General features: G+C 40.9%; 1 protein-coding gene across 4 annotated transcripts; it reads right to left on the bottom strand.

The window, feature by feature from the left end:
- Window positions 1-6,195: 6,195 nt before the first annotated feature.
- Window positions 6,196-16,441, bottom strand: YIPF1 (Yip1 domain family member 1). 4 transcript variants are annotated; one of them, XM_084637200.1, is made up of 10 exons: window positions 16,300-16,441; window positions 15,155-15,386; window positions 11,709-11,872; window positions 11,083-11,163; window positions 10,840-10,927; window positions 10,592-10,708; window positions 9,536-9,702; window positions 8,650-8,832; window positions 7,497-7,591; window positions 6,196-6,471 (listed from the first exon to the last, which is right to left on the bottom strand). In XM_084637200.1, exons 2-9 carry the CDS (start codon window positions 15,183-15,185, stop codon window positions 7,502-7,504), a joined length of 921 nt encoding a protein of 306 aa, XP_084493326.1. In that variant the 5' UTR covers window positions 15,186-15,386; window positions 16,300-16,441; the 3' UTR covers window positions 6,196-6,471; window positions 7,497-7,501. The 4 variants fall into 4 exon arrangements, with proteins under 4 accessions (XP_084493326.1, XP_084493324.1, XP_084493325.1 ...); XM_084637198.1 differs by lacking the exons at window positions 15,155-15,386; window positions 16,300-16,441 and adding an exon at window positions 12,484-15,103; XM_084637199.1 differs by lacking the exons at window positions 15,155-15,386; window positions 16,300-16,441 and adding an exon at window positions 12,517-15,101.
- Window positions 16,442-17,146: the final 705 nt, after the last annotated feature.

Here is a 17,146-nt window from a genome sequence, read left to right as displayed (position 1 = left end):
GGGCAACGGCCGAGCTTGCGCTGTACGGGCACGACCTGTCCCGGGCCTCCCGGCGTGCCTCGCGCCCAGCTCCCGCTGAGTGACCTGCGTTAGCGCGGGTCGGCAGACCGAGTCCAGTCCGGCTGTGACTTGGGTGGGGGGCCCTGGCCCAGTCCCGGGCTGCAGAGCTTTCTTTTAGCCCGTGTGTTCTCACACACAGCGCTCATTACTCACTCCTGCCCCTGGCGCTTCCTCAATACTGCTCGTGTGGCGAGGAACTGACCGTCGCCCTGGGCTCTTTCCACAGCTGAAGGGGACACAAGAGGCTACGTTGTGAGAAGAGTAATGGGATGACCCTAAGCAACCAGAGCCGTTTGAAGGCACTGCACTGCTGTGGTTTAAAAAATACAACAACAAAACTTGTGAAGACAGAGGGAAGCTGAAAGAGGAACCACAGGGGCCGGCTGTTTAAAAAAACCCGCACATATACAACACTAACACTTCAGTAAAAATGAAATCTCAAGCTCACACAGCACAGAAACTGACTTGTGATCGCCCATAATGAGATCTCATCCCATAATTGTCACAAACAACAGTAGGACAGTGGCTTCAACATGCCAATTATATTTAACGTTGTTATTTAAGCTCCAACATAATACCTCTTGTTAGGCAAGGTGGTTTTGACTCTTAGGAGTTTCAGCTGGACATTAAACTTGATAATATGAACAAACATCTTGTTGCATAAATGATGTATTCATCAAACATCCAGAACAAACCATTTGGGACAGATTTTTTTCTCAGACTAGCATAAATCTAAAGCAACTTCAGTGAAATCAGTAGAGTTATTCTAAGGAACTGTAGCAGACCCCAGAATTTAGGAGCCAATTCCCCATGCGCACATACTTTTCTTAGAATAAGCAGAGACTATTACCTGGAAACATTTTAATTTTTTCCCCTGTACCTTGTTAAAAATCAAAACTAGTAAAGGAAATGGAGGACACCACAACACTTGCAATCAGTATTTTGTTCTAGGAAAACAGAGTAGGGGGGCTTCTTCCAACAAGATTTATCTGTTGTGAACTGATGCTTTATATTAACATTTAATGTACATTACACACCTGTTGCTTTTTCTAACACCCATCAACTTGCATTTTTGTAGTCTAATACGTAAGCAGAGCATCTTTCTGTTCAAGTGTGCATCAAACAACACTGTAAAGGAAAAGGAACACTGAAAGCCAGGGCCCCCTATGGCCCATCATACATCTAATCACAGATTATGGGTAAGGCGTGTTTTTTTTTTAATTTAAAGAGAAAAATCTGAACAATTCTGCACCTATTACTTTTGAATGACTTTATGAGAGCCCATTTTTTCCTCTGTAGTTAATGGCTAATTCCAGTGCATGTATGCAATGAGGAAAGCAACTATCATTCTAGCAGTATCTTATACTTAAAATACTGCAAATTTAAATCCAACAGTATTTAAATTAAGGCTGTAGGGGTATCTATTTAATGATTAGAAGAGGAAGTGTTTACATTGCAGTATGTGAATTACACAAGGAGTGGTACAATTTATCTAGAGCAATACTTAGCACTTTACCAACTTTAATATTAATTCTTCCTCGGAACACCTGCCTCATTTCAGAAATGGGGAAAACCAAACAAAGACTGAGACACAGAAATCCTTGTAATGTATATATAGGAATAAGAAATCTTCCTTTGTCAAAGGCCACACTGACAGGAGGTGATGTTAGAACAGAGGTTCTTAACTCCTTAATTGGTCCTTAGTCGGTTAACCCATACTGTTGTTGACAAAACATAATAAAGCTACCACACACATGGGATTATTAGATTTCAAATACGGCTGTCTACCGATTAAAAAAAACTAATCATGATTAATCGCACTGTTGCTAATAGAATACTATTTATTTATATATATTTAGAATGTTTTCTACATTTTCAAATACATTGATTTCAGTTATAATACAGAATACAAAGTGTACAGTGCTCACTTTATTTTTTATTACAAATATTTGCACTGTAAAAAAAATAGTATTTTTCAATTCACCTAATACAAGTACTGTAGTGCAATCTTTTTATCATGAAAGTTGAACTTACAAATGTAGAATGATGTAAAAAAATTAACTGCATTCAAAAATAAAACAATGTAAAACTTTAGAGCCTACATGTCTACTCAGTCCATCTTCAGCCAATCACTCAGACAAACAAGTTTGGTTACAATTTGCAAGAGATAATACTGCCCGCTTCTTGTTTACAATGTCACCTGAAAGTGAGAACAGGCACTCGCATGGCACTGTTGTAGCCAGCATCGCAAGAGATTTATGTGCCAGATGTGCTAAAGATTCATGTGTCCCTTCATGCTTCAACCACCATTCCAGAGGACATGCGTCCAAGCTGATGACAGGTTCTGCTTGATAACGATCCAAAGCAGAGCGGACCAACACATGTTCATTTTCATCATCTGAGGCAGATGCCACCAGCAGAAGGTTGATTTTATTTTTTGGTGGTTTGGGTTCTGTAATTTCCCCATCAGAGTATTGCTCTTTTAAAGACTTCTGAAAGCATGTTCCACTCTTCCCTCTCAGATCTGGGACAGCACTTCAGATTCTTAAACCTTAAGTGGAGTGCTGTAACTATTTTTAGAAATGTCACATTGGTACCTCCTTTGCCTTTTGTTTCTTGACTTTAGCAAAGCTTTTGACACGGTCTCCCACAGTATTCTTGTCAGCAAGTTAAGGAAGTATGGGCTGGATGAATGCACTACAAGGTGGGTAGAAAGCTGGCTAGATTGTCGGGCTCAACGGGTAGTGATCAATGGCTCCATATCTAGTTGGCAGCCGGTATCAAGTGGAGTACCCCAAGGGTCGGTCCTGGGGCCGGTTTTGTTCAATATCTTCATAAATGATCTGGAGGATGGTGTGGATTGTACTCTCAGCAAATTTGCGGATGATACTAAACTGGGAGGAGTGGTAGATACGCTGGAGGGGAGGGATAGGATACAGAAAGACCTAGACAAATTGGAGGATTGGGCCAAAAGAAATCTGATGAGGTTCAATAAGGATAAGTGCAGGGTCCTGCACTTAGGACGGAAGAACCCAATGCACAGCTACAGACTAGGGACCGAATGGCTAGGCAGCAGTTCTGTGGAAAAGGACCTAGGGGTGACAGTGGATGAGAAGCTGGATATGAGTCAGCAGTGTGCCCTTGTTGCCAAGAAGGCCAATGGCATTTTGGGATGTATAAGTAGGGGCATAGCCAGCAGATCGAGGGACGTGATCGTTCCCCTCTATTCGACATTGGTGAGGCCTCATCTGGAGTACTGTGTCCAGTTTTGGGCCCCACACTTCAAGAAGGATGTGGATAAATTGGAGAGAGTCCAGCGAAGGGCAACAAAAATGATTAGGGGACTGGAACACATGAGTTATGAGGAGAGGCTGAGGGAGCTGGGATTGTTTAGCCTGCAGAAGAGAAGAATGAGGGGGGATTTGATAGCTGCTTTCAACTACCTGAAAGGGGGTTCCAAAGAGGATGGCTCTAGACTGTTCTCAATGGTAGCAGATGACAGAACGAGGAGTAATGGTCTCAAGTTGCAGTGGGGGAGGTTTAGATTGTATATTAGGAAAAACTTTTTCACTAAGAGGGTGGTGAAACACTGGAATGCGTTACCTAGGGAGGTGGTAGAATCTCCTTCCTTAGAGGTTTTTAAGGTCAGGCTTGACAAAGCCCTGGCTGGGATGATTTAACTGGGAATTGGTCCTGCTTTGAGCAGGGGGTTGGACTAGATGACCTTCTGGGGTCCCTTCCAACCCTGATATTCTATGATTCTAAATCTGCTGTTTGTTTTAAGAACACTTTCACATGTGCTAGGTCATCATCTGAGACTGCTATAACACGAAATATATGGCAGAATGCGGGTAAAACAGAATAGGAGACATACAATTCTCTCCCAAGGAGTTCAGTCACAAATTTAATTAACACTTTTTTTTTTTTTTAAAACGAGCATCTTCAGCATGGAAGCATGTCCTCTGGAACAGTGGCTGAATGTTTAGCATATCTGGCACGTAAATACCTTGCAACACCAGCTACAAAAGTGCAATGCGAATGCCTATTCTCACTTTCAGGTGACACTGTAAATAAGAAGCAGGCAGCAGTATCTCCCATAAATGTAAATAAACTTGTTTTATCTTAGTGATTGGCTGAACAAGAAGTAGGACTGAGTGGACTTGCAGGCTCTAAAGTTTTACATTGTTTTGTTTTTGAGTCCAGTTATGCAACAAAAGACACAAAATCTACATTTGTAAGTTACACTTTCACAATAGATTGCACTACAGTACTTGTATGAGGTGAGTTGAAAAATAGTATTTCTTTTGTTTATCATTTTTACAGTGCAAATATTTGTAATAAAAATATAAAGTGAGTACTGTACACGTATTCTGTGTTGTAATAGATATCAATATATTTGAAAATGTAGAAAAACATCCAAACATATTTAAATAAAGGGTATTCTATTAAGTGCGATTAATTTTTTTTAATCACAATTAATTTTTTGATTTAAATAGTGTGAGTTAATTGCAATTGACAGCCCTCATTTTAAATAACCTCTGGAGTTCGTTATAGGTGAAGCTGGTAGCGTCACCTATAGGCAAGGCTGCCTGCCATTACCCATTTACGAGCGTTGGTAGTTGTTTATAATGGATTTTTCAGTGTGGTAGCTGAACTGAAAAACAAAAAGTTTCAATCTGAGTTTTCATTTTTTTCCTCACCAACAACTGAAAATTTCATTCAGATTGACTTGAATTGACATTTTGGAAAGAAATGTCACTTCTACTCAACTTTTTAAAAGTCTCCATCCTCCCCCTCTTTTTTAAATTCAGTCAAAAATAATTGCTGAATTCACAAATAAATTGGATTGCCTAGAAACTACGTGTTTTGGCACATTCACTATTTGCTGAACAGATCTGAGCTAGCTCTAGCTTATAACTTACCAAACTGTTTAGACTCAAGTTTCTCACGTTGAGTATGGGCGCCCCCTCCCCTTTAAGTTTAAAACACTTTAATGCCTTAGAGCAGGTACTTGAAATTTGGAAGGGAGGTCATGCTGATGCCAGAAGTGTGCTTTTTGCAGTCGTTGTGAAAGTTCCCAAACTTGGCCAAGCTGTAAACCTTCAAAAATCTGAGTGCCTAACCTGAGTTACCTGGTTCCAAATTTACTGAAGTGCTTAATGCTCATAATTGCAACTGAAGTCAAGAAACGTGTTTTGAACACATGAACTGCTATAAAAATAAGTATTCAGGAAAAAATTAGAGCTTAGGTGTTTTAAATTGGGAACCTGAAGATAGGGAACACTTGACAATTCTGGCTTTATACTCTGGCTCAACTCTGCATCTGCATCTGGCTCAACTCTGCATCTGTAAAATAGGGACAATATTACCACTTAATCTCAGAGAGGCATACAAGGCATTCTGTGGGTATGTCTCTACTTCAATCTGGAGGTATAATTTCCATCTTGAGAGACATACCGATGCCAGCTCTCATCAAGCTAGTATACTATGAACAGAAATACAGCCACGGTGGCATGAGCGGCTACCCCTCCAAGATGATAGCCACCTGCAGGTGTGTCTAACTCCTCGAGCCACGGCAACTACATTCTTATTTTTATCATGGGTATATCTCCTCAAACCAGAAGTTTCACCTCAGTCTCAAAAGACAGCTATACCCACTATGGTGAGAGAAACCCCCATGATGAAATTATTAATTTTATATTCAACGTGGGGCTTGGATTGTGTGCATTAAATAATGAAATGTGAGGGATAAAAATAAATAGTGAAAGTAACCGTTTGCCGAGTTCACTGAATGAGGCAGAGGTCCTGTGGAAAATTGTCACTAATTACACAATCACATACTATCAATGCATACACACAAGGGGGCCAAATAAAGGTTGCATGGGAAACCTTAAGTCTGGCAGTAAACGCTTGATGTGCAACCTTAAAATGATCTTTTAAAACAAAGTACATTTTTAAAAAGTGTGATTTAAAACTAACTCAGCAAAATTCTCTCCTCCATCCTGGTTTGTAATTTAGTCTTGTAAAATGAAATTATCTGAAATATGAAAAATCCCAATAGACTGACAGAAGTGAAATTGTACAAGCTCTTCAGAAAAAAGTTCATTAACAAACATCTCTCACCTGTGAAAGAACTAAAATTCAAGACCACCCTCAGGAGCATTTTATTCTGAGATATACACTGCAATGAGTGCAAGGTATGCAGAAATTAAGAAAAAAGAAAATCCCTGTACAAGGAATAAGATCAACAGTATTAGAAGTCTAGTAGCATTCTGATGAGCATTTAGATGTCCATGAGTCATGTAACTGTACTGGCTCTTCCTTTTTCAGTTTTTGCAATTTCCATTTTCTTCAGTGAAAAAATATCTAAAATAAAATTACTGTACAGATGGGGAATACAGGCATTGTAATCTGAAAAACAGAGAAGTAGGACCAATCAATATGAAAATTCTCCACAGATAAGAGATTAAAGAGTGTACATGCATTTGTGTCTAAAAAGGGTTCTGCCGTACCATTGCAGAATTCAATTAGCCACTGGGATAAATTACTTTTTGGAGGAACGTAAAATCTTCAGTTTATTCATTATCGATAATCATGGTAAGTAAGGGTAATTAGATTGCGCCTGATCTTTGCTAGGATTAACTGGTTACACTGAAAAGAAGTCTAAGAACAAGTGGCTAATCAATAAGTACTAATAATGCTCTACTAATTTTCACACACACACCCCCAGCCCCCTTTGGTCTTCAGCCTTCCGTGGACCAGCTCCTATGGCATCGGCAGTATCCCTGGCTATCAGGAAGCAAGAATTCACACCATCCCACACAAGGAATTCAGTCCATATGCCTCAGATACCAAGAGAAACATGTTCAGAAAGAACATCAATCTCCCTATATACAGAAGCTGGTGCTGTGAAAACTATCATGTAGAAGTTAGGTTAGACATTCCCCTATCTTCTGATTTGAATGATAATGAAACAAAGGTACAATTTATTATCCCTTAATTTTTATTTTTTTATTTTTTTTTAAATAATTTGGTTTGCACAATATGTATTTACTTTTAAATAACCTCTATTAGCCCTTCAGCAAGTACAAAGTTTTTCCCCAACTTAAAACTCTTAGCAGAAATAAATATTTATTAAGTAGAATTTTTTTTTGGTAATATTTGTTTACTGAGGGTAAACATCAAGAAAAGGTAAAGCATCTAAGGAAGAGTTATTTTGATAGCCATAATATATATTAAAAGGGGAAATTATTGAATACTGAATGGTATATGTGTACTGATCAGCACAACATTTCTAATAAGACCCACAGACTTTCCAACTTATGTGCAGTAACACAAGTTCAGCAAAAATGGCCCCAGACATTTGTCTTCCTAATATTGGTAAGATTTTTGAAAAAAAGTGACTATAGAGCTGAAAATTTAGATTTGATTCTTACCTTATTTACTGAGTCTTTGTTGCTACTATTGTTCCATTTTGAGCAGCTGCAGTAGGTATAAGAACATTCAGGTCAGGAGCATCAAAAAAATATGCCTACATTATTAGATGGGAGTAGGAGTGAGAGTTAGAAACAAGACACAACTTCACCTTGACATGTTCATTTTCACAAGTTATATTTTACGCAGATACAGTTTTAGCATTTAGGCAAATTTTAGCTCTTTTCAAAAAGTCACACATTGTTAATTCAAAGGGTTTCTGTGGAAGGATCTTGATGTCAGTTTATTTGGTTGCTTGTAATTTTACTGTTGGAGAAGAAAAGAAAAATACCCACCACACAGAAGCCCCACTGAACTTCCGCTGGAGATTGCCGGTGAAATCCTGGCCCCTCTGAAGTCAATGGCAAAACTCCTATTGACTTCATTGGAGCCAGGATTATGACCTCCATACGTTGTAATTTGCATTGTACTGAATTTATGTACTTTGGAAGGCTAAAGGGTTTAACAGACCTTCTTGGGTTTGAACCTGTGGTGCAAAGAATCTAGCTATTTCAAACCTGAAGTTTGGATGATGCCTCCTCAGCTTTGTACAAAAGGGGGAACAAAACTAGTAGTAGTTTATGTTCTCTTCATTACACTTAGCACTAGGTTTTCCTGTTATTCTACTGGAGCTAGTTAGTTTACAGAGATAGCAAGTTTTTATCTTACACATAAATAGAAAACACTATATACACTGAACATTTTATCATCTTTAAAAGAATAACCTTTATACTTACCTGAATTAGATGTTAATTGCATATGATACAGATTAATGCTTTAAAAGGTTGCTGTCATAAATGCAAGGGATACTTAAGACTGCTATATGAGGAACAATTTATGCTAAAAATGTAACCATCATTGCTACTTTTATGTAGAAACTCTAGGAGAGAGATCTACAAAACATTTTGTGCTATGTTTGAATATTCATGCTTGTCACATGTATTGAGGTTTTTTTTAGAACAACATCCTTATGTTTATGCTTTGCAATTATCAAGAGATCTGCTAAAACAAAAAGCTCCACAAACCCCCTTGATTTTAATATAAAGCGGTTATTGTACAGATTGATTTAATGCAAATAATATATATCTTAGATGCTAAGAAAGAACATTATCATACCAAACAACCAATAGCAAGCAGGGCATGAAGTAGTACAACAGTCACCATAGTAGCCAGTGCAATCCTTCGGTTATCGTCTCTAACAGCAGGCCAAAATGTCATTACTAAAACTGACCCCGAAAGGCACAGAGCAAACATTACCAAGATCCATCGTACAGCTTTTTGTGGAATAATCCACAAAATCTGTTTAAAAAAAAAAGAGAGAGAAAAGGCCTTATTAAATATCAAGATATATTTATTTAAGTCACTATTTATAGCATAACAGCTCCATATATCACATCCATTCACCAGAACTGTTAGCAGGTACTATTCACGCTTCATTTGGCACCAAAACATAAAGGCTTCTATCACCCAAGCTAAGAGGAGACTCTCCATTAGCTGTATCAGTACCAAGGTTTACTAGCTGGAACCAATGAAATAACTGTAACAAATAAGAACTAAAGATTACAGTGAGAGCACTTCAATAAGAGTTCCACTGGTTTGAAAGAATTTACCAGTCCCTGAGATATTCTCTAAAATGAAGAATTCTAGTGTAAGTGGTAAAAATCTGTTGACATTTTTTAGGTTGCCAACTCTATGTCCTGTAGGCTGCAGCCACTGAAGGAACACATTACACAGATAAGCCGGTCTAGTATTCCATCTAACAGAGATAAATGGCATAAATACACAATAGGCAGCCTGTTACATAATTTAAGGAGTTAGAGTACTCATGTCTCACAGGATACACATATGAATGTCATGTACTTTCCAGCCAATCTTTTCATTTGGAAGGTAAAAACATATACCAGCCAACATAGCCACGTAAACTTTCCATTCAGACAACATTTAATAAAAATTCTTGAGATGTTTAGAATACATTGGATGATGCTCTTTAGGCCATACTTACAGCTGTTGGAATATAAATAAAGAGTGAATAGCCATAGACACACACTATCTCAAGAAACGAGTAGGAGACGATGCTCATAACTTTGCTATTTCTCCACATAAGGAATCCCCAGAGAGCCAGAGGAACCAGCCAAGCATAAGCATAGATAGCTGTTGCAGCTATGGACACTGTAAAGAGACATTAAAGAGATTTAGTAACACTAAACACCATCATTAATTGAATTTTTTGCTTCAAATTAAAGTGCTACTAGGAACAACTAAGATTACTTTAAGGAACAATGGCAACTTTTGCATTTATGTCTTTTTTTTTGTTGTTCTTTTTCTTTTTAAAAAGTCTACCACTATTATAAATTAGTGCTTAAGATTATAGGGGAAAGGTTTTTTTTCTGTTTTCAATGTTTTTATTTTGACTATATAAAAATGACATCAGTTTCAGTATTTTCTGTGGGTACTCAATTTGCCATTTGTGTGGAACCATGGAAAGAAAAACCCACTTAAAAAAAATAGAAAAAGAATATTAAGGACCACAAAAACTGGGAGGAGAGCTCAGGAGGTGTAATATCTGAAGCTACTTTTAATTCATTTATTTTAAATTGACAATATACCTTTAAATATGTCATGCATTTAAAAACAAGTGTTCTTTTATAGGTATTGCATTCTCTTTCACAATATAAATGAGAGCCAAAGGACAGGCAATTGCTTACCCACTCTCTAACTTCATTAGAGCAACTCATAATGATTAAGCTTTCTTTACTGATTTTGCATCCCATCATGAAGTAGGAACTTCAAGCCTTTTGTTAAGTGGACTGAGTGATTATTACTGTATGATCTGCTGAAATTCTATTTAACTTCTTACATGAACACTATCTATCAAGAGATGTCTATACACCTACAACTTTAATTATTTTTGCATCTCTCTGGAAGTGGAAAGAGACCGTCATCAAAAAGTTAAGATAAAGCAAAGCTATGACTTCTACATACAGATTTGTTTAAAAAAAAAAACAAAAAAAGAACACCCTAAGAGATAAGGAAACAAGAATGAGAACTACTTACACACCTTTTCTGAACTCAGGCACATACCGATATGCAGGTTTACCCAGATGGATGAAGAAATTTGAAAGATTACCACTAATAGCAATGGCAAAGACTAATGTGGCACATATCCAAAATGGACCTTAAATGGAAACAAATCAATTTAACAACAAGGTAGTTCTACTGCACCCCACCCTTGTACTAATTTTAACAAAAGAATGAATTTCAGTAATGTAGCTATTAAATAAGGTTAATGTTACAATTGGTACACACCATAAAGATCTGGATTGCTGCGTATATATAGTCTTACAAAGTTTTTTCCTGGTATTGGGAAAACCGAGCCTTTTATTCTGTCTAGGACCTAGGAAAAAAATACAATCATGTTACTGAAAACGAGAAAATGCACTATGAAATAACTATAAAGCATCTATAAATATTAGTCCACAGTTAAAACTGTTAAACCGCTGTAATTCCCTTTGTGTGAAGTAAGAACTAATATGAAGAACAATTACAAACCTGATATGTATCCACATCAAAGAAAGTCTGGTAGTATTCAAATGTCCAGAAGGGGGCACTTTTCTTCTGTCCTGCAAGTAACTTGTAAATAGGAAAGATAATTCAATAGAAATTATTACAATCATCCAATTTACTTAGTAAGTCATTTAATGCCCAGTAATATTACTTACACCATAGTTAGAAATAATTCTCTTACTTCCCATTATTCTCTCTCTTTCTTTCTCTGGTATTTGTTAACAGCAGAAGATATTTTCTATGGGGTTGCATATTCTAGATGTGCAAATAGTTTTGAGATTCCTACCTCCTTTTTGGTTAGGAGGTTTACAAGTAATATAACTTCCATTAATAATTAAGTGTCTTGTTCAACTAGCCTTTCAAGTCTAAAAACCTCAACCCCACCCCTTATGCTGTATTACCACCAAGTCTCTTGAAGTCAACTACATCTGAGCTTCTTCCAGTCGCCACCTTATAATAGGTGTAAGTGGGAATTAAAGTATGTACTTCCATCAGAACTGACAGAACCACCAAAGAAGTTCCCTGCTCCTTCCTGATAAAAGTGTTGACTGTTGTAAAAGGTATTTAGATATTTCATGTTGATGGGGGCATTATAAATGTGTTATTATTACCTCAGTTTTATCTGAGTCATCAGTCCCCAGTAACTCATCATCCTCCTCTCTCCTAGAGTCTTGCAGAAGGCCATACTGATTCTTGGGGTTTTCACTAGGCTCATCAATACTTATTGTGGTGGCATCTGGGTTTCCTGCCAGCAAGTTAGCTGCATCATCAAATTCTGAAAATAAGCACATTACAACAAAGGTGATTTTCAAGGTTAAAAAAGAAAAAAAGCTTCATTTTAAGACTGATATATCATCAATCCTTAGGCCTTGTCTACACTGAAGTTTAGTTGATGCAAGTTACACCAACAATCCAAAACCACTATAATTACATTGCTTGTGTATGTTCACACAACGCTCCTTCTGTCAGTGGCGCGCATCCCTAGTTGATGCTCTAGGGACTGACAGAGAGATCGAGAGAGAGCAGTACACTGTGGGTACCTATCCCACTGTGCTATTCGCTACCTTCTGCAGCTAGGAGTTGTGGGAAGACAGAGTGGATTGCAGTGCAACATGGGTGTGGGCTCAACAGCCCATGATGCAGTTTTTTCTGTCCCATCATTCCATGGGCTTCTGATTGCGTTTCACACCATTTTTCAACAGCCCCTGCAGAGTAATTAGGCATTTCAACATTTCCGTTTGCTCCTCCATCACTTTTATCATCCACTTCTGGCCGATTAAAATTGCTCCTGGCTCTCCCTCCTGTCCTGCGTATTATATAATTTTCATTTACAGTCTCTCTCGACACCCTGTGTTCTTGTTTTTCGGTGTCTAAGGATTGGAGCACCTCTCAAAACGGGTCTTTCTTGCTCCTCCTCACCCACTTTGCCAGTGCATAGGGGGTTCTCCTGAAGGCGTCTACAGAAGCACAAGAAACAATACACAGAAGCATGATTGTTAGTGCACTCACAGCATCGAATCATGACAGCATCATATCATGATAGTAAAATACACCTCTTTTAAAATACAAATCAGTTTCTCACTGTCCCTTGGCAAGAACATAGCTAAGGGAACACCCTAAACATGGTGAGTTCAGCCGGGGCGAGGGTGAAAGGGGGGACAAAAGATAGGGCAAAGGATCTAGGTGTTTTTTTAAGGGGATCACTGCAAATGACTAGGGACAAAATTGTAAATTCTGCCACCATTTTCTACAGGAGTGGGGGGGTCACTGAAACCAATATCTCACTCCTGAAAGCAAGCAAGAACGCAAGGGTAAATCTGCAGGCATGCGGCTTCAGACCTGGTCCCTATGCTGGTTGCCTGTTTGACAATTAAAGTGGGAAAGTTTCTTACAATGGGGGAAGGAATAAAGCAGCTCTGCCAAGGAACCTTCAGCAGAGGATTGGTGAGTACCTCCAGGAAAGTTTCCCAGAGATCTCGCTGGAGGATTCTCATGAAATCTTAGTGTGCATTAACACATGGATCCGCCCTACTGCGTAGCTGCACAGGGGAATGTGAAGCACACACAGACACAGCTAGTTGTGTATATTTCTATCCCTTAACTCACTTCTAGCATACAACAAAGCAAAGGACAGCTATACCTCATATAGCTGAGCAGCATCAACTCAGAAAGATCACTTACCAGAGCTCCTCTTTCCTGCATCATGTGTGCCAGAGATGGAGTGGTGGGACTGGCTCGAACCCTCCTGGGTCAAGAAGAGGTCCTGGCCTGCCACTGTACAGGACAGCCCATCGCCTTTCACATCTCATCCTCCAACTCAACCTCCTTGTTCACCACTTCATTTTCAGGGTTGAATCCAGTCTGATGTCTCCAGCCCCCCCGAAGTGTCCATGGGGCTCTTGGTGATGCAGGTGGGTTCGCCGCCGAGGATGGCATCTAGCTCCCTATAGAAGCAGGTCTTCAGTGCAGCATCTGAGCAACGGTTTGATTCCCTTGCCTTTTGGTACATCTGCCTCAGCTCCTTTATCTTTGCACGGCACTGATGTGTGTCTCGTTTGTAGCCCTTATCCAACATGCCACAAAGTTCCTATGGCTTGAGTGGAGCTGGGACTGCACAGCCTCCTCTCCCCACAGCGCCAGCAGATCCAACAACTCAAGTGTGCTCCAAGCGGGAAAGTGTTTGCTGCGTGGAGCCACCATGGTCAGCTGCGAATATGCGATGTGAGCTCTCCACGACAAGCAAACAGGAAGTGGAATTTCAAAAATTCCCAGACCTTTAAAGGGGGAGATGCAGACACTTGTGTATCTGGGTACAAGGCAGTGGGGTTTGAACTGCTGACCAGAGCAGTCAGGATGGGCACTGTGGAACACCTCCTGGAGGCCATTTACAGTGACATAACCAAGCGCAGTGACTACACTGACAATTTTATTGTTAAAACTTTTGTCGCTCAGGGGTGTGAAAAAACACGTCCCCCCGAACAACAAAAGTTTTAACGATGAAAAGCACTGGTGTGGACAGCGCTTCGTCAGTGGAGCCATGCTCCTGGCGACAAAGCTATCACCCCTCGGTGCAGATGGTTTTATTTTGTCGCTGGGAGAGCGCTCTCCCAGAGATAAAAAGCGGCTACACAGCGCACCTTACAACAGCGCAGCTGCAGTGGCAGAGCCGCACCATTGTAAGATATGCGGTGTATACATAGCCTTTGTCAAGACAACTTTGTTTCTACACCTCTTGCTGAGGTGGTTTTATTTTGTTGGCAAAGCAAGAGAGTTTGTTGGTGGAAGGAGCACTGTAGTGTATAAACCTCCACTGTTTTGTCGATGAAAACTGACTTTTGTCCACAAAACTCTGTAGTGTAGACAAGGCCTTAGGGTTCATGTTACTAGCGTGGGCATGCCAAGTGTGAATGGTTTCCTAAAGCATCAACTAGCTCAGGTTAAGCTGGGTGCTTGTTCAGTTAATGGAGTGCTCTGCCTTCTCTCCAACTAGTCTGCCTTCTGTGTGCTAACTATATATCACAGACTTAGCTCCCCATCCTTCAGTCAGAGTCACTGGACAGATCTTTATATCCACAACCAGTCAAGTGGGGCCCTGCACTGGTGCAGGCAGCTGCCTGTGCAGAACTGATTTATGATTAGACAGCCTTAGTCCTCAAAGATATCTGCTTTAGAAATAACTTTATCTTTAAAAATAAGTTTGACACTATGTCCATTTTAAGGTCTGATCCTATGTATAGGTGAGAACGTTCTCATCTCTGCACCCACTGAGCCAGTTCTGCTCAGCTTCAGGTCCGAATTTACATGAGTATAACCAATGTTTTCAGTCAAGATAGAAATAACATTTAATCGCCTAAGTTCTTTGAGATGCTCATCTAAAAAGATGCTATGCAAGAGTGAAACAGTTAAAGACATTATTTGTGTAAACTTGTGTTACTTAAACTCACATTCACAGGGAAGCAAAGCAAAGGCTGCAAGCACTTTAAAAGAATCAATTACTGTCACTTGTTCATTTTTCTTAACATGAAAGTTTTGGCCCAAGTGTAATTTGACAATTTACCTTGAAACTTTAAATCATCCACAGTCGCCATTCATTCACTAGGCTCTAGAATGAGTATTCAGAGCTTTAAAATATCTGAATAGCAGATCAAAAGTTAAACATCTAAAATGAAAAATAAGTGACTGAAAATATTTTTTAAATGCAGTTTTTCTCTCACTACATTGATGAAACAGGTATTTGTAGCTTCCCCCTCTCTTCAGCATGAATAGTATAGGTAGGGTATTAAGATTTCCTGCAAAAACATAGAAGTTTAGATATTACAATGTCATTATACTCAGGCATATAAGGAGATTTAAAACTAGTTCTGATGTTTGTGGTAATGAAGATCCAATACCACAGAGTAAGGGTTTTTCCCTAACATCCTGTCCAAATACCACTTTGGCTAGTTACAGTTTCCTTTCTTTTCCTCCTACTGTAGTTAATATTAATGTGATATTCTTCATTTCTTGTCCTAACCTGTTGTACAATGTTCCGGTGCACAGTTAGTCAGTTTCACCCCAGAAAAGGTGTATTTCCATGGTGGGCACATATATTTCAGCTACCTCATAGGAGTGTTATAGAGTGCAATTCATTTCTGGAGTAGTATGCAGACGCTCAACTAAGAAATGTAGAAATTATTGAACAGGAGGGGGACACTCAGGGGGCAGTTTCCATCCTTCCCAAGGGTCCCTGCATCTTCAGGCTGGCCCTAAGCCACAAGCAGCAGCCAGCGCTGCAGGGACAGACAGGCAGCTCCCACGGGAGGCTCGGGAGTGGTCATAGTCCCTCCTGGGCTCGTCACACACGGGGGACGTATTGTCCGTTCGCTCTACGTCAGGTGGGGGTGAGTCTGGCAAGGATCCCGGAACATCTCCGGGGAGCGGCTCCTCCGTGCGGGAGACAAAGGGCGGGGGGGGGGGAGGAGACGGGGGTAGCTCCCCTACTAGCATCCCCCCGAAATGCAGCCGCCGGGGGAGGCGAGGAAGGAGCCGGGCACAGGGGAAAGGGAGGAGCACCTGGACCCCCAGCCCAGCCCGCCGACCCGGGGCCCGGCCTTTGGGGCCCGGCCTTTGCCCCCCCGCCCCGGCCCGGGCCTGCCCTGCACGCGCCAGCCGGGGGAGGCTCTCCGCGGCCCGCAAGAAGCCGGTCCGGGCCAGGGCTCTCACCTGGCGGGGCCGAGCGGCTCGTGAGGCGGCGGCGGCGGCGGCGGCCTCCAGGAGCTCGGCCGGGCGTTGAGGAGATCAGCGGAAGGACCCAAGGCCACCGCGGCCGAGCTGTGTTGCCGGAAGCGAGACACTGACGGCTGCCCCTCGCTCCGCCCTGTGACAGCGACAGGAGCCCCTTGGCTGCGCCAGCCAATCAAGAGCTCAGCTACTCCCTTCCCCCCCGCCCTCTCCTCCGACACAGGCCTGAGCCCCGTTGGTAACGCCGGCCAATCAGGAGCTCAGCTCTCCGCGCGCTCTCCTTCTTAAAGAGGTAGTGCAGGCCCTGGGGAGGGGATCAGTGGGAGCAGCCTGCGTCACCCAGCTACGCGGGCAGTGCCTGATGGCGTGCTCGGCAGCTGTGACCAGCACGAGCTGGGCAAGTCACCGCCCCCTCCCCCCCCCAGCTCATGCCAACAGCACCTTTACATACACGTACAAATCCTCAGCCCGTTGCTGCTTCACAGCTCACGCAGTACAACTCCTTTAAGAATTGTTACAGATTAAAAATAAAAAAAAAAAAAAAAAGGCGGGGGGTGGGGTGTGAATGTTTCTGGGATCGCTTCACTTGTAAAGTCAGAGAGTCAGGATTTGATTTTATTTATTTGGTGAGTAGGGGCAGGAGGGAAGGAGTAACAGGGCAGGGGAGATTCAAGCAATAGTCCTGATGTTTTTGTAAGCTTCAAAACGTGCTTAAAATAGTTTTGTTTTGTTTTTTTTTGGAAATCTATGTAGCGTTTCCAGAATGCAAGGATCTACTGGGGTGAACTGCATACCTCATGTTGATAAATTCTTTATACCACACTGACAT

Source organism: Lepidochelys olivacea (assembly GCF_965140295.1).
Source record: "Lepidochelys olivacea isolate rLepOli2 genome assembly, chromosome: 8".
Classification (NCBI taxonomy): Eukaryota; Metazoa; Chordata; order Testudines; family Cheloniidae; genus Lepidochelys; species Lepidochelys olivacea.
Note: the sequence above shows the minus strand (reverse complement) of the source record. Positions and strands in the feature narration are given on the sequence as shown.